Source organism: Dipodomys ordii, unplaced genomic scaffold (genome assembly GCF_000151885.1).
Source record: "Dipodomys ordii isolate 6190 unplaced genomic scaffold, Dord_2.0 Scaffold47, whole genome shotgun sequence".
NCBI classification, from domain to species: Eukaryota; Metazoa; Chordata; class Mammalia; order Rodentia; family Heteromyidae; genus Dipodomys; species Dipodomys ordii.
Window position 1 is genome coordinate 11,498,095 of NW_012267263.1, and position 21,345 is coordinate 11,519,439.

Genomic DNA, 21,345 nt, shown 5'->3' on the forward strand with positions numbered 1-21,345 from the left:
CATACAAAGCGTCTTTTTTCTAGTCAAGAGTGCAGGAATCCTACATTTCTAAACGTCCATATTTTAAGTTAATTGTATCTTTGGAAAAGTTAGTGTCACTTCAATGTATTTAGTTTTCCTCAAATGAACTCAGTGTTACACAAATTTTGCGCACGCGCACATCTTTGCCCAGGTTGATCTCAAATTCACTATTCCCTTGGCTCAACAATTGGGATTACAAAACTATACTACTGCAGTGGGAGGTATTTTCTTTCTTGCTTGCTTCCTTCCTTCCTTCCTTTCTTTTTTTTTTTTTGGTGCAGGCAAGGATCTTGAACTCAGACCCTCATGTTTGCTTGGTTTGTTTGCTCAAGGATGCACTCTGCTACTTGACCCAGCTCAGCTTTTCTGCTAGTTTTTAGTCCTTTGGGCTTTCCTGCCTGCCTTGGTGGTTTATTTCTGTTTTTTATTTATTTTTTATTTTTATTTTTTGCCGGTCCTGGGGCTTGAATTCATTGCCCAGGCGCTGTCCCTGAGCTTCTTTTGCTCAAGGCTACCACTCTACCATTCGGGCCACAGCTTTTTCGTCTTTTTCTGTGATTAATTGGAGATAAGAGTCTAATGGACTTTCCTGCCCAGGTGGCCTTCAAACCACTATCCTCAGATCTCAGCCTCCTGAGTGGCTAGGATTACAGGTATGAGCCACTAGCGCCTAGTGTGCCCTGGCCTTGAATTGCATTCCTCCAGGTCATGGCCTCCAGAGTAGCCAGGATTACAGGTGTAAGCCACCGAGAGATCTTTTCTATAATTGAATCTAAAGTGTATTTTCAGAGGCATTAGACCGTAATTTTCCATATTTAGATCAGAATCCACAGGTAAAATACAAGATACTTTTTTGGGGGAGGATGTCCTGAGGCTTGAACTCTGGACCTGGGTGCTGTCCCTGACCTCTTTAGTTCAAGGTGAGCACTCTACTGCTTGAACCACAGCGCCACTTTCAGTTTTCTGGTGGTTAAGTGGAGAAAAGAATCTCACTTTCCTGCCCAGGCTGGCTTTGAACCATGATCCTCAGATCTCTGCCTCCTGAGTAGCTAGGATGACAGGTGTGTGCCACCTGCACCTGGCAAAGATACTAATTTTAAAGATGTCATATCACCCAGACATATGAGATTTCCTTTTTTATCACCCTTTCTTTTTTCCTAAGTGAAAGGATTCTCTTCTGGGACTAGTGCTCCATAGGAAGGGGGAAAAAAACCAAGCCCATTTTGGTTTACTTGGGAATATCCTTCCTATTTTACAAAATGCCAATTGCACATTACTTACATAAATTACTTGAAACTGGAGATCATTCAAATGCCCATCAACAGGAGAGTGGAAAAGAATATGTGATACAGGGGGAGGGAAGGTATAGTGGGATAACAACAAGGGAGGGAAGAATGTATTCATTGCTTTACTCATGTAACTGTAACCCCTCTGGACAACATCTTTACAATAAAATAAAATTTTTTGGGGGGGGTCCGGTCGTGGGGCCTGAACTCTGGGCCTGGGCACTGTCCCTCAGCTCTTCAGCTCAAGGTTAGTGCTCTAGCACTTGAGCCACAGCGCCACTTCTGGCTTTTTTCTTTTTGCTTATGTGGTGCTGAGGAATCGAACCCAGGGCCTCAGGCATGCAAGGCAAGCGCTCTACCACTGAACCACCTTCCCAGCCCCTAAAATAAAATTTTTTATAAAAAATATGTGATACATATATCAAATGAAATATTATGCAATAAAAAATGAACTAATGATGCATGTCATAAGTATGAACAATACAAATGAACCACTAGTTCACTTCGTTTTAAACTGTAGTGGTTATACTGGTTCATGCCTATAATTCCAGCACTCCAGGGGATTTTGAGTTCAAGACTAGCCTCTGCTACATAGTGAGACCTTGTCTGATCTCCTGCCCCCCCACCCCCACAAATACAAAACAAAAACAATGATATCTACCTGAAAATAAGTGAAAATGAAAGAACGCAGACAGAAAACACGTTCTATGATTCCATTTATATGAGACTCTAGAAAACATAAAACTATAGTAATAGAAAGTGAATCAATGATCACACAATGACAGGACAGGCAAAAGCAATAGATTCAGGGCTGGGAAGGTGGCTCAGTGGTAGAATGCTTGCCTTGTATGCATGAAGCCCTGGGTTTGATTCCTCAGCACCACATCAGCAGAAAAAGCTAGAAATGGCACTGTGGTTCAAGTGATAGAGGGCTAGCCTTGAGCTGAAGAGCGCAGGGAGAGCGCCCAGGCCCAGACTTCAGGCCCCACGACGGATGAAAAAGTGCTTTGTCACAATTTTGGTGGCAGCTGAATGTCCTCACACATTTGTGGAAATTCACTGAATTGTACAAATCAAATTGGTAAATTTTTGTTCTTGTTGGTGGTGGGTTATGGGACTTGAATTCAGGGCCTGGGTGCTGTCCCTGAGCTTTTGTACTCAAGGCTAGTGCTCTACCACTTTGAGCCACAGCTCCAGTTTTTGGAATGGTTAATTGGAGATGAGTCTCACAGACTTTTCTGCCTGGGATTAGTTCAAACTGCAATCCTTAGATCTCAGCCTCCTGAGTAGCTAGGATTACAGGCGTGAGCCACCAGTGCCCAGCTTAAATTGTGAAATATTATTTTACATGAATATATCAGCCCTACATTTTTAAATCTTCCCTAATGAGAAAGCATTTGCATTACATCAAATTTCCAATACTATTGAATATATCACCACCACTATTTATATCCCAATAAAGAAAGAAAAAAGGTTGGTTATAATAGACCACCATTTAAAAAGTGTTTATTAAACCAAATTAAAGGAAAAGAAGGCTGGGGATGAAGCTTAGTGATAGAACACTTGCCTAGCATGCATGAGGCTCTGGGTACCATCCCCATCAGTGAAAACATGAAAATAAACAGAAAGCTAGTAACCTGAACATCTTTAAAAAACAAAAAACAGGGTCTTGATGTGTAGGCCAAGCTGTCCTTGAACTGAAGATGTTTCTGCTCCAGCCTCTCAAGTGCTAGGAATACATGCTAGAAAAGCAGAAAACACCTAAACTACCTACACAGACATATGAACCTTAATTTTTACAATTTCTCTCCTGGAGAAGCTCAAGGCAAGCGCTCTACAACTTGAGCCACAGTGCCGCTTCCAGTTTTTTGGTGGTTAATTGGAGATAAGACTTTCGTGGATTTTCCTGTCTGGGCTGGCTTTGAACCGTAATCCTTACATCTCATCCTCCTGAGCCACCAGTGCCTGGCCCTCCCCGTTTCTTTTTTAAATTTTTTTTATTATGAAAATACCGTACAGGAGTTACAATTATATGGGCAAGATAATGAATACATTTCTTATCAAGTGTTATTGCTTCCTCCTTTGTTTCTCCTTCCTATCCCTTCTCAACTCCCCCCCGCCAAAGTTGTAAAGTTCGTTTTTTGACGTAACCACTTGTACATCTCATTGTTACTTAAAACATTTCAACAGGCATCATTGCTCTGTTTTCATATATGGATATAAAATACTTGGACCATATCCACCCTCTCTGTTGGTCTTCCTCACTCCTGATGGCTGATACCTGATCCCCAATGTAGCCTATTTTACTTTCCCGTGGTTCATTTAAATTTATTTTATTATTATTATTTAGCTGTCCCGGAGCTTGAACTCAGGGCCTGGGCTGTCCCTGAACTCCTTTTGCTAGACTAGCACCAAACCACTTGAGCCACAGCACCACTTCCAGTTTCTTCTGTGTATGTGATACTGAGGAATCAAACCCAGGGCTGCATGCATGCTAGGCTCTACCACTAAGCCACATTCCCAGTCCTGAATCTCCCTTCTTAAATCTCCTGGTCTTATTATTATATTTCTTTTTGTTTAATAGATTTTTTTTTTGGGTCCAGTCGTGGGGCCTGAACTCTGGGCCTGGGCGCTGTCCCTCAGCTCTTCAGCTCAAGGCTAGCGCTCTACCACTTGAGCCACAGCGCCACTTCCGGCTTTTTTCTTTTTGCTTATGTGGTGCTGAGGAATCGAACCCAGGGCCTCATGCATTGCAAGGCAAGTGCTCTACCACTGAGCCACCTTCCCAGCCCTTTATTGTTATATTTCTACATGCCAAGTACTAGGAATAGTGACTAACTTTAAGAGGGTCTTGGGGACAAGAGAGAAAAACTGAGAGAGAGCAAGGGAACGGGTCCAAAAAGAAGTATACTTGGCTGGGCGCTGGTGGCTCACTGTAATCTTAGCTACTTAGGAGGCTGAGATCTGAAGATCACAGTTCAAAGCCAGCCCGGGCAGGAAAGTCCGTGAGAATCTTATCTCCAATAAACCACTACTAAACCGGAAGTGGCACTGTGGCTCAAGTGGTAGAGTGCTAGCCTTGAGCTGAAGAGCTGAGGGACAGTGCCCAAGCCCAGAGTTCAAGCCCCACTATCGACAAAAAAAAGTATACTCATTACCTGACTTAATGTAACTGTTACCCGCCGCCCCCCCGTACATCACCTTTATAACAATAAAAGATTTAAAAAATATTAATAACAATAAAAAATTAAAAAAAGAGGGTATGGTCCACTCTATTAAGAGTCTGTTGGAACATGGTTATTTCCATGGATTACAAAATGGACACTGGATTATAAAATAAGCTTTTGTCCCCTCAAGTTTGAAAGTTCAGTCTGGACTGTGAACACTCAAAACCTTAGCCTCTAGCCCCATTTCTTGCACTCAACCTCCACGTAAGGTAAGATGCTATCATAATACTGCACAGCACAGTACAGAGCACTTTTATCATCCATAGAAATGGGGATTCCCTACAAGTACTTCAAAGAAAGCAAAGACCACCCCCAAACAGAGCAAGGACCACTCTCCACATATGCATTGTGGCGTTGGTTCCTGTCTCAACTCCTGGACTCTGATGCTTCTTATTTTTATTTATTTATTTATTTTTTGGCTGTACTGAAGTTTGTATTCAGTGTCTCATATTTGCTAAAGGAGCAATTTACCAGTGAGCCACACCTCTACTGTCAGACGTATTTTAAAGAGATTATGCTGCAAAGCACGTTTAAACTATGCTTAAACAAAGTGATCTAATAAATAGGTTCACTGGGTGCCAGTGGCTCCCTGTAATCCTAGCTACTCAGGAAGCTAAGATCTGAGGACCACGGTTCAAAGCCAGCCTGAGCAGGAAAGTCCATAAGACTCTGGTTTCCAGTAAACCACTACAAAACCGGAAGAGGCGCTGTGGCTCAAGAGGTAGAGCGCTAGCGCAGGGACAATGCCCAAGTCCAGAGTTCAAGCCCCACAACCGACAAAAAAAAAAAAAAGAGTCAAGGGGACAGAAGACACTGCATGAGGGGGGATTGGGAGGGAAAAAAGTGGGAGAAAATGAGGAGGGGGTAATACTGTTCAAAAAGAAATGTACTCATTACCTGACTTATGTAACATAACTTCTCTGTATGTCTACAATAAAATTTAAATAAAAATTAAATTAAAAACCTATCAAATTTAGAATATTCACCTAAACTTCAAGACTTATCATATAAACACACACACACTGTACAAAAGGAAATATACTCATTACTTGACTTGTAATTGTAATCCCTCTGCACATTACCTCTAATAAGAACAATACCGTAAATTAATTAAAAAAAAAGTAGGTTCAGAGCTGTGCACCGGTAGCTCACGTCTGTAATCCAAGGTACTCAGGAGGCTGATATCTGATGATCGTGGTTTGATCATCAGCAAAAAGCTGTAAGTGGAAGTGTGGCTCAAGTCATAGAGCATAAGCATTGAGCACAAAAACCAAGGAACAGCGTCCAGGCCGAGTTCAAGCTCCAGTAGGAGCATACGCGTGCACACCCACACTCACACCCAAACGGTTCAGTTATTGCTTACATGAGAGAATTCGTTACTTCACACATAATACTAGCTCTTTTCTCCAACTTCTCCCATCCTCATCATTTATGGAAGATGCTTCTAAAAATAAACACAGAGCAAGTATTTATCCCAAAACTAAAATTCAGGTAACACCCACCTCGAAGCATTTAATCCACGACCCTCCATCACTACCTATCTTCTGTTAGTTTTCTAAAACAGAAAGGACACGGAGTCCAAAATGAACAGCGAAATATTTATTTTGACATTTGATAATAATGTTAAACCTAAGTGATGGGAATCGGACCTTCCTCGGGGTCTTCTGGGAAATCAGAAGCATCATCCTCCGTCGTCGCTCGATGTTTTCCCAGTTTAGCAATCAATTCTTTGGCAGGATTGAAGACGCCATTGGTCTGCTGGTCACAGACATAACAGCGTGGGGTCGTGCGGAAATGCTGCAGTGCACAGCTCTCGCAGAAATAATGCTTGCACTTGGTGACAACTGGGTTTTGGAAGGTCTGGCGACAGATGAAACACTTGAATGGTATTTCGTCATCATCGCTTCCCACTTCGTAGTTTTCGTCCTCGTAGATACCATAGCGACCTTCATCAAGCTCACGTTCGATCTGCCACCCGTGCTTGTAATCTGAACGGTCGTGGAGGAATTTGCAGCTATCTCCGAAGCCGCAGAAGCCAGTCTCTTTGTAGTCTTTACAGATGTCGGGCTGGTAATCCCAGCGTACCGTGGCACGTAGGTGCTCGGGAGCTCGGATGGGGCCCTTCCTCACCATGCCGGAGGAGGCATTGCCCATGGATGTATCCTTGGGTTTCATGAATTTCTGGTAGTTATTGATTCCCCGATAGATCTTGTCATCTTCCTTGCCCCTCAGCTCCTCCTGGATCTTCTGGCTACGCTCAAAGATAGACTGTGCGTCACGTTCCTTCTCTGTGTCCAGCTCGTATACAGCTGTCGCTCCCATATCTTCTGGCCCCACAGGTTTCGCAGAGCGGGTGGACTTGTAGACCACGCCGAGGCTCTCGGGCGCATTTTCCTCTTCCTCCTCGCTACTTAGTGTACCGTAGGCTGCTTTGGGTTTGCCGCTGCCCCGGGTTTTCTGGATCATTGGATTGTGGGTCGCCCGCTTCTTCTCCGGTCGAACCACAGTGCTGCCTTCATCGCTGCTGCTGCTACTTTCTCCGGGTTCCGGCTCACAGATCCGCCGCTTTCTGCGGCCTGCAGCTCCTTTCCGCACAGGCTTTTTGAAAAGGAAGGTACAGACCCGGTCTGTCGACTTGCCTGGTGAAAGTTGCTCTGCCATCTGCGATTCTCAGAGCTTTGAAACTGATGCGGAGTGCAAGGTGGCCCCGAGCCCCTTCCTTAAATGCCGTCTGCTTTGCCGTAAATCAGAGCGGAGCGAAAAGAAGCTGATCTATGAAATGCCGGAAAGCGAGTGCAGCTGCGCGAGCGATAGTACCTTTTTGAGCCTTGGCGGACCCCGTCTCTTCTCGCGAAGACGTACGTGGCACCGCCCCTCTCGCGTGGTGTCGCGGGGTTTGCGGAGAAGGTAACCGTAGTTCGGTCACCTTTAAGGCGTTGGAGGAAAGGATTTGGATCTAAATAACCGGTCCGGGATGTGGTTCGAGATTGTCCCGGGACTGCTCATCATGGGCGTGTGCCTGGTCATTCCGGGAGTGTCCACTTCTTACATACATAAGTTCACTAACGGAGGCAAGGTAAGGTTTACCGGCACGAGGCCGACTCCGCTGCCGGTAGTGGGGGTGGGGCGACCGGCCGCGCAGGCGCTCTCCAAGGTGCCCGGAGGAAAACACATCCTTTAGCCAGAAACAGCTAGTTTGGGGCTTGGAAAGACCGGGCGCCGAGCTGAGTAACCACTCGGAATCTGGAACGGTAGATTTGACGTAGGTCCAAATTCCTAGGCCAACGAGAATCTTGTCGCTCCTTCTGACCTCACGTCTCCGTTATTGTTGACTTGGGTTTTAATTTCTCACATCTACATGTCTATACATTTCTTACTTTTTCCCCCTACCCTTAGCTCCTCTCCTTTTCTAGACTTATGGTCCTAGCCCAGGCTAGCAAATTTGATGGTCTCAGTCTCTCAAGTGCTGGGATTACAAGTGTACACTACACCTATTTCTCCTATACCTCCACACACACTTAAATTTTTCCCCTACTTTATTCTGCAGGGAAATCACGGAAGGATTTTTTACTTTCCACTCATTATGGTCTAGTTTTACGTTGGTTTGCTTTTTGGATTTGGCATTGTTCTTCAGTGTGATCTACCTTTATTGTTCCTTAGGATCACAAAAGGCAGCAATTTGCACATATTAAAACACAAGAAAATGGGGGGGACGGGGGAGGATGGGAAGGGATGGGAAGAGGAAACAAAGGAGGAGGCTACAATGCTTGATAAGAAATGTTCTCACAGCTGGTTGCCGGTGGCTCACGCCTGTAATCCTAGCTACTCTGGAGGCTGAGATCTGAGGATCGCAGTTCAAAGCCAGCGTGAGACTCTTATTTCCAATAAACAACTAGAAAATCGGAAGTGGCGCTGTGGCTCAAGCGGTAGAGCTCTCGCCTTGAGCTGAAGAGCTGAGGGACAGCGCGCAGACCCAGAGTTCAAGCCCTACGACCAACAACAACAACAACAAAAAATAAATGTACTCATTATCTTGTCCATGTAATTGTAGCCCCTCTATAGGACATTTTCACAATAAAATAATTTTTTAAAAGGTTCAAAAAAACACAAGAAAGGAAAAAAAATGATGTTTGTAAAAATAAGAACTGTAAGAAGACAGCTACCACATTTTTTTTTTCTTGGCAGTATTAGGGTTTGAACCCAAGGCCTCACACTTACTAAGCAGGTGCTCTACCCCAGAGCCATAATCTTAGCCCCAGGATTTTTAAAGTTAATCCTAAATTTTAGTGGTCGAGTTTTATTTGTTAGATTTTGGTTATACATTGGCTTTTTTTTATTACAGTGATGATGATTCTGTTTTTCTAGTTTGTCATCTTTTTTTTTGGGGGGGGGGTGGTCCTGAGGCTTGAATTCAGGGCCTGTACACTGACCCTGAGCTCTTGTTGCACAAGGCTAGTGCTCACTTCTGGTTGGGAGGTGGATTTTCCTCCCAGGGCTGGCATAAAGCTACCATCCTCAGATTTCAGCCTCCTGAGTAGCTAGGAGTATAGGCATAAGCCACCAACATCTGGCTTGTCACTTCTTTTTTTTTTTTTTTGTCGGCCCTGGGGCTTGAACTCTGGGCCTGGGCGCTGTCCCTCAGCTCTTCAGCTCAAGGCAAGCGCTCTACCACTTGAGCTACAGCGCCACTTCCGGTTTTCTGGTGGTCTTTCCTGCCCGGGCTGGCTTTGAACCGCGATCCTCAGATCTCAGCCTCCTGAGTAGCTAGGATTACAGGCGTGAGCCACCAGCGCCCAGCTTGGCTTGTCACTTCTTGAAAGTCTTAAAATCCTGGGCTGGGAAGGTGGCTCAGGGGTAGATGCTTACCTTGCATGCATGAGGCCCTGGGTTTGATTCCTTAGCACCACATAAGCAGAAAAAGCCAGAAGTGGCACTGTGGCTCAAGTGGTAGAGTGCTAGCCTTGATCTAAAGAGCTGAGGGACAGTGCCGCCCAGGCCCAGAATTCAGGCCCCACGACCAACCAAAAAGAAAGAAAGGAAAGAAAGAAAGAAAGCAAGAAAGAAGTGAAATCCAACTTCTAGACCATCTTTATAAACTGCAATACTTGTCTTCCATTTGAAGGAAAAAAGGATGACCTATTTTCCTTACCACTGGGCTGTAATGGAAAGAGATAGACGTGTCTCTGGAGTCAACCGTTACTATGTGTCCAAGGTAAGATGACTCTGATGGTTGTTATCTACCAGGATTATGGTGGGCTCTGGTGATGCCTTGGGAAAAATAATACAGTACTTTTTTTTCTGCTTTTTCTGCTTATGTGTTGATGAGGAATTGAACCCAGGGCCTCATGCATGCTAGGCAAGCACTCTACCACCGACCACCTTCCCGGCCTTCATAGTACTTACTTTTCATTTTCTGATAGTGAAGTGAGCACCCTTACATATATGATGTCTTTTTTTTTTTTTTTTTTTGCCAATCCTGAGGCTTGAATTCAGGGCCTGAGCACTGTCCCTGAGCTTCTTTTGCTCAAGACAAGCATTCTAGCACTTGAGCCACAGCACCACTTCTGGCTTTTTATGTTTATGTGGTACTAAGGAATCAAATACAGGGCTTCATGCATGCTAGGCAAGCACTCTACCAGTAAGCCAGATTCCCAGCCCCATCTTTTGTATTTTTATCTTGTGAAATATTTGCCTTCCTTTACCTTTTCTAGTTTTTTTTTTTTTTCTCCTTTTTGGTTTGTGATTGCTCTTTCTATAATCTGGATTGTTTTCAAAAAGTTTTGTGTATGGCAAATATTTTATAGATGAGAATTCAGAGGGTCAGAGTGAATGAATAATACTATAAAGGTTCAGCCTAGGTAACTTGTCTCTTAGCATAGTGCTATTGAGAACCAAATTTAATGAACACAGATAGTAAATAGACCCCTTAGTTGCAGTTTTTCTTTTTCTTTTTCTTTTTTTTTTTTTTGGGTCCGGTCGTGGGGCCTGAACTCCGGGCCTGGGTGCTGTCCCTCAGCTCTTCAGCTCAAGGCTAGCGCTCTACCACTTGAGCCACAGCGCCACTTCCGGCTTTTTCCTTTTTGCTTATGTGGTGCTAAGGAATCAAACCCAGGGCCTCATGCATGCAAGGCAAGCGCTCTACCACTGAGCCACTTTCCCAGCCCTGCAGTTTTTCTTTCAGTGATTTCAGTACCCATTGTTAAAAATAGTGCATACAGGGTTTGGTAATCTCTATGGGTACAGATATCTTTTGGGAGTTTTAGAACATACCTGTGCACATAATGGGGATGACCACATATACTTATCTAGAGCTGTGTTTCTCATAGTAAAGTCCCACAGAACTATCAGAATCACTCGGCATGTAAAGACTTCTCCTCTCAAGTTGATTCCTCCTGCAGCACCAAACTTAAAAAAATTTTTTTATTGTTATTATAAAGGTAATGTACAGAGGGCTTACAGTGACATAAGTCAGATAAAGAGTGCATTTCTTTTTGGACAGTCACCCCAAAACTTATTTTAATAACCTGGAAGAAACGTTGTCACTATTGTAGATTCTGAAGCATTTTGATTGTGAACTGAGTAAGATATAGTAGGCCTTTTTTTTTTTTTTGGGGTCGTCGTGGGGCCTGAACTCTGGGCCTGGGCGCTGTCCCTCAGCTCTTCAGCTCAAGGCTAGCGCTCTACCACTTGAGCCATAGCGCCACTTCTGGCTTTTTTTTCCTGCTTATGTGGTGCTGAGGAATCGAACCCAGGGCATCATGCATGCAAGGCAAGCGCTCTACCACTGAGCCATCTTCCTAGCCTTTTTTTTTTCTTCTGCTTACGTGGTGCTGAGGAATTGGACCCAGGGCCTCAGGCATGCAAGGCAAGCGCTCTACCACTGAGCCACCTTCCCAGCCCCAGTAGGCCTTTTGAATGAATGAGTAGTTAGTGCTTACTGGGCAAAAGTTTTGAAATTGAGTCTCTGTACTTGAATTCTGGCTCTTTTATTTCCTTACCAACCTAAGGAAATGATTTTTGTTTTAAGACAATATAAGCATTTGTAAAAAAAATGGAATGAGAATAATAGTGTGTACTGTTTATTGGCAGTTGCTTTTTTGGGGAGGGCGGGGGGTGTTTGTTGTGGGGCTTGAATTCAGGGCCTGGGTGTTGTCCCTGAGCTCTTTTGCACAAGGCTAGCATTCTACCCATTTTGAGCCACAGCTCCACTTTTAGTTTTTGAGTAGCTAATAGAAGATAAGAGTCTAATGGGTACTTTTCTGCCTGGACTGGCTTTGAACCTTGATCTTCAGATCTCAGCCTCCTGAGTGGCTAGACTTATAGGCATGAGACACTGGTGCCCAGCTTATTGGAAGTTACCTTGTCAAACAGATTTTTTTCCTGATTTTTTAAGGGAGCTTTGTATAAGGATGCAGCTGGTAAATAGTTGCTTGACTTTAATTTTGATTGTGGTGGGAGGAGGGTCTTTTTGTACAAAGCAATATGTTAAGAAATGTAAAATGGAATCATTATAGATTCTTTAGTGATTATAAAATTAAGTTAAATTGCATATTTTTCTGTTAGAGAAACGTGGGATATGAAATTATTTTCTCTAATAGAAAAATTGTTCTATGACACTGGAAATAAAGAATATGATATATCTAACAGGAACAGCATTTTCACAATCTCCTTTTTAAACTTTTTCAGGGCTTGGAGAACATTGATTAAGGAAGCAGTTTCCTGATTGATGCAAAAATGACTCAGTTATAGTCATCAGCTCTTGCTAAATGGTTATGCATTATTCTATGTAATGCTTAACAAATAAATAAACATCAGAAGCATAATATCAGAGGCATTTCTTTTTTTATTATTAAGTTGTTATACAGAGGGTTATAATTCCATAAATCAGGTAATGAGTACATTGCTTCTTGAACAATGTTGCCTCTTCTTTCACTTCCCCCCCCCCGTTTCTCCTTCCCATTCCTGCCCCCAAGTTACATAGTTCATTCTTTACATAGTGTATATTGAATACCATGACTGCATTTATCAGAGGCATTTCTTTTGAAAAATGTTTTTTACTGTCATTATAAAGGTAACGTACAGAGGGGTTACAGTTACATAAGTCAGGTAATGAGTGCGTTTCTTTCTGAACACTGTCACCCCTTCCCTCACTTTCTCCAAGTTTTTCCTTCCTGTGTCCACTCACAAAATTTTGTATCGTTCATTTTCAACATAGTCTCTATTGAGTAACACTGCTGCATTTGTTCACCCTTTGTCCCTCCATTTCTTTATCTCCCAGATAAATGAACAACCACAACAAAAAGAAAATAAAAGAAAAACAGCATTGAAGAAAAAACCCTCTTGTTTCTATTTCCTGGAGTTCATTTTATAAATATTATTTTATATGATCACATGCACATAGGCATTGCACCTTTGTGTTCCTCCCCAGAGGCATTTCTTCAAAAACCTATACCAAATCAATCAGTCTACCTAATGTAGCTTTATTACCTTTATAAAATGCTAGCAGACAATCCCATCAATGCTTGTGAACTTATATAGTGTATACCACACACCTATCTTTGTGTGTAGCATCTAATACTTCATAGATACTTTTAAACATTGTAATAGATTTTGTATGTGTGCTTGTGCATGTCTGTGCCAGAAGAAGGGCCTGAACTAAGGGCTTAGGTGCTATCCCTTAGTTTTTTGCCCAGGGCTGGTACTTTGCTGCTTGAGCCACATATCTATTCCTGGCTTTTTGTGCCAGTCCTGGGGCTTGGACTGAGGCCTAGACACTGTCTCTGAGCTTTTTTGCTCAAGGTTAGCACTCTACCACTTGAGCCACAGCTCTACTTCCAGCTTTTTTTGGTGATTAATTGGAGATAAGGTTCTCATGGGCCTTCCTGCCCTTGCTGGCTTTGAACTGTGATCCTCAGATCTCAGCCTCCTGAGTAGTTAGAATTACAGGTGTGAGCCACTGGCGCCCAGCCATTCCAGGGTCTTTACTGGTCAGTTGGAGAGTTTCGTGGTCTTTTCTACTGGGACTGGCTTTGAACTTTGATCCTCAGATCTCAGCTTCCTGAGTAGCTGGGATTATAAGGCAAGAGTCACAATAGTTTTTGTGTTTTTGTTTTGTTTTGTTTGTTTTTAACATTTAGTCAGAGATTGCTAGAATAATGTGGGGGGAAAGTTGTGTTTTTTCCTCTAGTTCCTTTTCTAAGTAGTCAATTTTTTTTTTTGCCAGTCCTGCAGCTTGAACTGATCCTGATCCTCTCAAAGCTCAAGGCTAGCACTCTACCATTTGAGCCACAACACCACTTCTCGCTTTTTCTGTTAATGTGCTAATGAGGAATCAAACCCAGGGCTTCATGCATGCCAGGCAAACACTCTACCACGAAACCACGTTCCCAGACAGTCCTTGAGCTTCTTTTGCTCAAGGTTAGCAATCTACTGCTTAGCCACAGCGCCACTTCTGGCTTTTTCTGTTTATATGGTACTGAGGAATTGAACCCAGGGCTTCACGCATGTTAGACAAGCACTCTACCACTAACCCACATTCTCAGCCCTATATCATCAATGTTTAAAATTCCAGTTAGGGGGCTGGGATATAATTCAGTGAGAGAGCTGTTGCCTAGCATGTAAATGGCTCTGGATTGGAGCAGTTGTTGATTTTTTTTTTTTTTGGTAGGTTATGGGGCTTGAACTCTGGGCCTGGGCGCTGTCCCTCAGCTCTTCAGCTCAAGGCGAGTGCTCTACCACTTGAGCCACAGTGCCACTTCCGGTTTTCCAGTGGTTTATTGGAGATAAGAGTCTCACGGACTTTCCTGCTTGGGCTGGCTTTGAACCGCAATCCTCAGATCTCAGCCTCCTGAGTAGCTAGGATTACAGGCAGGAGCCACTGGTGCCCGGCCAGTTGTTGATTTTTTTAAATTAGTGCCTTCTTTAGTTCTACAGGACATGGGTTACCAATTGTATTTGGCTAGTAAGTGGTTAGGTAATACAATTTTCAAATGTGTCCAATTTTGACTATGACCTGAAAGAAATGTACTCCCCAAGACAATAGGAAGAAGGCAAGAAAGACATTGGGAACACTGAACATTATTACCCCCAAGAAAATGAAACTATTGATCATGTGAGTAAGAGTTTCTTTGGTGTACTTTATCCCTTTGGGTGTTATCTGCCATATAGCCATGGGAAACTTAATATTTGGGACATAGTGGGTTAGGTCTCTGTGGCAACCCTGTAATTTTCATCTGATGTCTTGAGAAGCAGCCTACAATAGGTAGGTATTTTCACTGGGAATCCAGCTATCCAGAAATGGCTTTGCTCGTAACTGTTCTAAGCTTTGTGCAGTGTGACACTCATGCTCAAAGATGAGTGGGATGTTCTGAGTTTGACCAGTTTAGTACCCCAGTCTATAGGCCTGACCAGCACAGTACCCTGGTCAGTGGCCTTCACTCTTAAGGAATGGACAGCTTAGGAAAGGCCCTGGGCTCTTCACCTTCTTCCCCTTTCCCAGGATGGCCTGGTGGCCTTCTTCACTTGAGGCAATTTCATTCAGCGACATGACTCCTGGCCTGTAATCCTAGCTACTAAGGAAGCTGAGATCTAAGGATGGCAGTTTGAACCCAGCCCCGGCAAGAAAGTCTGTGAGACTCATCGAATTAAACAAAAAGCTAGGGGCTGGGAAGGTGGCTCAGTGGTAGAGCGCTTGCCTTGCATGCTTGAGGCCCTGGGTTCGATTCCACAGCACCACATAAGCAAATAGAAAAAAGCCGAAAGTGGTGCTGTGGCTCAAGTGGTAGAGTGCTAGCCTTGAGCTGAAGAGTTGAGGGACAGCGCCCAAGCCCAGAGTTCAGGCCCCACGACCGGACCCAAAAAAACGAAAACATAAACAAAAAGCTAGAAGTGGAACTGTGGTAAAGCGCTAGCCTTTAGCACAAAAGCTCAGGGACAGTGCTCAGGCCCAGCGTTCAAGTCGCAGGACTGGCAAAAAATAAAAATAAATAAAAAATAAAAACTCTGCCCAAACCCAAGGGGCCTGTGTTTGAATCGGACATTTCACTGTCCTCTGCTTTGACTTGATAGTTATTTTTTCATGTCAGCACCCTATCTTCCCAAACCGGCTGGGTCAGTGAGGGCAGGAAGTGTGCCTTAGCTTTACTTCACAAGTCTACCACCTGACACGTTACAGGTACTTACACTGTTTGTACTGGCTAGACTTTATATCCAGAATTTGTCCACATCTTGGCTTGGGGTAGCCAGCAAGGTTCCAGCTGTGGAGTTTAATAAGCTCTTGCTTCAAATAATTTTTTTTTTTTTTTGGCCAGTCCTGGGGCTTGAACTGTGGGCCTGGGCACTGTCCATGAGCTTCTTTTTGCTCAAGGCTAGGGCTCTACAATGAGCCACAGCATCACTTCTGGCTTTTTCTGTGTATGTGGTACTGAGGAATTGAACCCAGAGCTTCATGCATGCTAGGTAAGCCTCTACCACTAAGCCACATTCCCAGCTCAGGTTTTTTTTTTCTCGTTCAGTCTTGGAGCTTGAACTCTGGGCCTGCGCACTGTCTCTTAGCTCTGCAGCTCAAGGCTAGTGCTCTACCACTTGAGCCACAGCGCCACTTCTGGCCTTTTCTGTTTACGTGGTGCTGAAGAATCAAACCCAGGGTCCCATGCATGGGAGGCAAGCACTCTACCACTGAACCACCTTCCCGGCCCATTTTTAAAAAATCTGCTGAAAAATAATCTCTCCTAGCTCTACCATGAAAGCATTTAACAACATTTTCCACTAAATGTGCTGGTGTTTACCACCTAAAATCCCAGCTGTGCAGGAGGCAGATAAGTAGGAGGATAGTGGTTGAAGAGCAGCTTGGGCAAAAGTACCTAACACTATCTGAAAAATAAAGCAGAGCAGGAAAAAAGCAAGCAAACAAAAGTAACAAAAACAAAACACTTTTTTGTGTGTGCCAGTCCTATGGTGTTGAACTCGGCCTGGACACTGTCCTTTTGCTCAAGGCTAACATTACTACTTGAGCCACAGTGCCACTTCAGGCTTTTTCTGTTTATGTGGTACTGAGGAATCAAACCCAGGGCTTCATGAATGCTATGCAAGCACTGTATCACTAAGCTACATTCCCAGCCCCCGCAAATCATGCACTTTTCCTTTGCTAGAATTGACAGTAATTCTCACATGATTAGCAACCACTCCATTCACATAGCATGGCTCAGGTCAAGGGTTCTGAGATTTGGGAATGTCATGGAATAATAAAGCTGAATTCTGGCACAGGGTCAATAACTTTGTTTCACAAGTTATGACCATTTAAATGTATGCCATTTAAAAATATCCTTACTATTTTAATAATGCTAGGAATAATACCTAACCTTTATAGAGTTTATAATATACCCAGCATTGTTCTCTTTGTGTGTGTGCGTGCGTGTGCACATAGAGACACATACATATGCATATGCTTAAGCCTGCGTCTGTGTACACCTGTGCACTAGTCCTGGGGCTTGAACCCAGAACATGAGCACTCTCCCTTAATTTTTTTTTTTTTTTTTGTCGGTCATGGGGCTTGAACTCTGGGCCTGGGCGCTGTCCTTCAGCTCTTCAGCTCAAGGCGAGCACTCTACCACTTGAGCTACAGCGCCACTTCCGGTTTTCTGGTGGTTTATTGGAGATAGGAATCTCGCGGTCTCTCCTGCCCGGGCTGGCTTTGAACCGCGATCCTCAGATCTCAGCCTCCTGAGTAGCTAGGATTACAGGCGTGAGCCACCAGCGCCCGGCTTCCCTTAATTTTTTTGTGCTCAAAGCTAGTGCTCTACCACTTGGGCCACAACTCCATTTTTGGCTTTTTGGTGGTTTATTGAAGATTAGAGTCTCATGGACCTTCCTGCCTGGGCTAGCTTCAAACCAGTTCTCACATCTCAGCCTTCTGAGTCATTTATCCTATAGACTTTAGCCACTGTTCTCTTTTAATCCTCTTTTGAAAAAAGCAAACAAAACCAGCTAGCCTATACGGGGCTTCATGGTGCATTCCTATAATCCCAGAACTCAAGAGATGGAAGTGGGAGGATTATGAGTTTGAGGACAGACTGGTTTTAAGATTTTGTCTCAAAAAAGGAAAATATAGCCAGGTGCTGGTGGCTCACACCTGTAATCCTAGCTACTCAGGAGGCTGAGATCTGAGGATCACAGTTCAAAGCTAGCTTGGGCAGGAAAGCCGGTGAGACTCTTATCTCCAATAAACCACTCAAAAAACTGGAAGTGGCACTATGGCTCAAGTGGTAGAGCACTAGCCTTGAGCTGAATTGCTGAGGGACAGTGTCCAGGCCCAGAGTTCAAGCCCCACAATCGACCAAAAAAAAAAAAGTGTGTGGGAATGTGACTCAGTAGCAGAATGCTTGTATAGCGCATGTGAGGTCCTACATTCCAGCCACAGCACCACAAAACATCAAAACCCTCTTCTTTAAATATCACCCCCATTTTATAGACAAGGAAACTGAGAAAGAAAAGTGTGAAGTAAATTGGTCCTGACTCTGTGCTGCTATTCATTATGTTATAGTCTCTCATGCTTGACTCATGTACACACACAAATCTTAAAAAACAGTCAGACACAAGGGAGGTCTTCAATCTCAGAATTTAAAAGGGAAAAAGAAAAAGATCCCTGAAGCCAGCCAGCTCTGGGTTTAACAATTGGGGCATTTTATTGTATTTTATTTTTTGCCAGTTTGGGGCTTGAACTCAGGGCCTGGGCATTGTCCTTGAGTTTGTTTTGCTCAAGGATAGCACTCTACCACTTGAGCCACAGCACCACTTCCAGCTTTTTCTGTGTATGTGGTACTGAGGAATTGAACCCAGGGCTTCATGCATGCAAGGCAAAGCACTCTATGGGCTGGGAAGGTGGCTCAGTGGTAGAGCGCTTGCCTCGCATGCCTGAGGCCCTGGGTTCGATTCCTCAGCACCACATAAGCAAAAAGAAAAAAGCCGGACGTGGCGCTGTGGCTCAAGTGGTAGAGTGCTAGCCTTGAGCTGAAGAGCTGAGGGACAGTGCCCAGGCCCAGAGTTCAGGCCCCATGACCGGACCCCCCCCCAAAAAAAAAGCACTCTACCACTAAGCCACATTCCCAGCCAGGCTGGGATTGACACTGTGCCTAGGTTTGTTGAAGTGTAATATGAATGTATAGCAATTGTAAGTAAATGGCCACACGGTGACAGGATGCAGAGTGCATGTGAGCTGAGGAATATCTCATTACTGGTCCTGACAGAGTCCTGTAAGCTCATTTGCTGGAAAGAAGCTGGATTTAATTCTTCCAGCTTAGGCCTGTTACAGGTCACATGATTACTGTGGTTGGCCCTCCCTGCCTTGCCTTCCTTTCTCACACTTTCCTCTTTTAGGAAGCAAGACAGCTGATTATTTCTGAAACTGAATGTTGCTTCCCATTGGTTGAAATTGGTGTTGCCCTGGCAGCACTTGTAAACATTCCGAGAACCTTGAATCAAAGTTGCTAAGAGACTCCTGAGGCTTCCTCAACTACTGCTCCTACTGCTTCAAACATATCCACTCACTCAGGTATTGGGGTTTCTTAAGGATGGGGAGCCCTTAAAAATGTTCTGATCTGGTTCTCTGTAATTATCACTCAGACCCAAAACTTGACCTACCCTCATTTCTTCCCATCCATTCTGCCCACCTATTAGGAAGGGAAGGGAAGAAAAAAGAACTAGGAGACGCTAGTGGGAGGGATGCTCAAGAAAAATGTGTGTCCACAGATGTGTGAAGATAAAAACAGCTGCTCTCTGAGCCCTGATCCTCACCTGCTCCCTCCTATTGGAGCACAATCTCCCTGAAAAAGGTCTTAAGGTTGTCTTCCATGCATAAAGTCCCCATGTCATTTGCTTGTTATAGCTCACAGATTTGGCTTCTACTTGATTTATCAATAGACAATTTGCTGAAAGCTAAGTCACCAAATGGGCAATTCCACAAAGGATCAAGACACTGTATGGATAATTCATCAAAGTCTCCTAATGGGAGCAATTTCTAAAAATCTTTTTGTGGGGTTGTCTAGTTGGTAGCAAACTGCTTTGGCCAAACAGGCATGGTGTAAGGGCCACAGGGACACAGTTTTTCAGTGGTAGGGGCATTTAGATACACTTATCACCTATTCTTTAGCCTTTTCTTGCTCTGGCATACATACCCTAGATAGACCCCATTTTCCTTAGCATCTGATCCTGTCTACCCATAAGATGCAAGAGGGAACCGAGGCAGAGGCAAACAGAGCATAAAATGCTAATATCAAGGCCTAAATTATTCAGAAGGCATTTAAATTATTTTTGGGTTGAAGGCCATAGGAACTGGTTTCCTTTTGCAGTATGGCGGAGCAATCATGACGAAGAAGGAAACAAGGGTGTCCTTCAAGAAAGAGAGTGGGGGGGGGTGGGGGGGATGTGGCTTAGTGGTAGAGTGCTTACCTAGCATACATGAAGCCCTGGGTTGGATTCCTCAGTGCCACATACACAGAAAAAGCCAGAAGTGGTGTTGTGGCTCAAGTGGTAGAGTGCTAGCCTTGAGCAAAAGAAACTCAGGGACAGTGCCCAATCCCTGAGTCCAAACCCCAGGACTGGCAAAAAAAAAGAGTAGCTCTGGAGGCCAACCTGGGCTACATAGTAAGACCTTGACTCCAAGAAAGAGAGCGGGTACATTCTGGATTGCAGATGAATATGTGAGAGCAGGACTCCACTGCCCTCCTGTCTTCTTTTTCTTTTTTCTCTTGGTGCAGGTACTGGGGCTTGAACTCAAGGCCTGGATGCTGTCCTTTAGCTTTTTTTGCTCAAGGCTAATGCTCTACCACTTGAGCCACAGCTCCACTTCTGGCGTTTTGGTGGTGAGTTGGAAATAATAGTCTCATAGACTTCCTTGCCTTGGCTGGTTTTGAACCAAGATCTTCAGATCTCAGCTTCCCAAGTAGCTAGGATTATAGGCATAAGCTATTGGAGCATGGTCTCAAATGTTTTTCTCAATGTGATAAAACTTAGGTCATACCAGGCATCCTGAATAGAGTAATTAAAAAAAAGCATGCCTACAAAAGGAGAATGCTCATTATCTACTAGGATTTATAAGAAAAGAGTAAGAATGACATACACAAGCAGACAGTAACTTCTTGAGTTTTCTTTTCTTTTCTTTTTTCTTTTTGTCGGTTGTGGGGCTTGAACTCTGGACCTAGGCACTATCCCTGAGCTCTTCAGCTCAAGGTGAGTGCTCTACCACTTGAGCCACAGTACCACTTCTGATTTTCTGGTGGTTAATTGGAGATGAGAGTGTCACAGACTTTCCTGACTGGGCTGGCTTTGAACTGTGATCCTCAGATCTCAGCCTCCTGTGTAGCTATGATTACAGGCATGAGCTACCAGTGCCCAGCTTGAATTTGTTTCTTTCTTTTTTTTGCCAGTCCTGGGGCTTGAACTCAAGGCCTGGACATTGTCCCTGGGCTTCTTTTGCTCAAGGCTAGCACTCTACCACTTGAGCCACAGCACTATTGCTAGCCTTTTCTGGGGCTTGAACTCAAGGCCTGGGCACTGTCCCTGGGCTTCTTTTGCTCAAGGCTAGCACTCTACCACTTGAGCCACAGCACTATTGCTAGCCTTTTCTGTTTATGTGATACTGAGGAATTGAACCCAGGGCTTCATGCATGTTAGCCAAGCACTCTACCACTAAGCCACCTTCCTAGCCCCTTGAATTTCTTTCTATCTTCCTCTCTCTGTCTCTGTCTCCCTTCCTTCCTTCCTTCCTTCCTTCCTTCCTTCCTTCCTTCCTTCCTTCCTTCCTTCCTTCCTTCCTT

The 21,345-nt window shown here is 44.1% G+C and overlaps 2 protein-coding genes across 2 annotated transcripts; one reads left to right on the forward strand and one right to left on the reverse strand.

The window, feature by feature from the left end:
- Positions 1–6,111: 6,111 nt before the first annotated feature.
- Rnf113a (ring finger protein 113A) lies at positions 6,112–7,331 on the reverse strand. The gene has a single exon (XM_013019856.1). The coding sequence runs from the start codon at positions 7,193–7,195 to the stop codon at positions 6,164–6,166; it is 1,032 nt and encodes a 343-aa protein (XP_012875310.1). The 5' UTR covers positions 7,196–7,331; the 3' UTR covers positions 6,112–6,163.
- An 83-nt stretch (positions 7,332–7,414) lies between these two features.
- Ndufa1 (NADH dehydrogenase (ubiquinone) 1 alpha subcomplex, 1, 7.5kDa) lies at positions 7,415–12,362 on the forward strand. Its single transcript, XM_013019857.1, has 3 exons — positions 7,415–7,610; positions 9,657–9,746; positions 12,221–12,362. The coding sequence occupies exons 1-3, from the start codon at positions 7,509–7,511 to the stop codon at positions 12,239–12,241; spliced, it is 213 nt and encodes a 70-aa protein (XP_012875311.1). The 5' UTR covers positions 7,415–7,508; the 3' UTR covers positions 12,242–12,362.
- Positions 12,363–21,345: the final 8,983 nt, after the last annotated feature.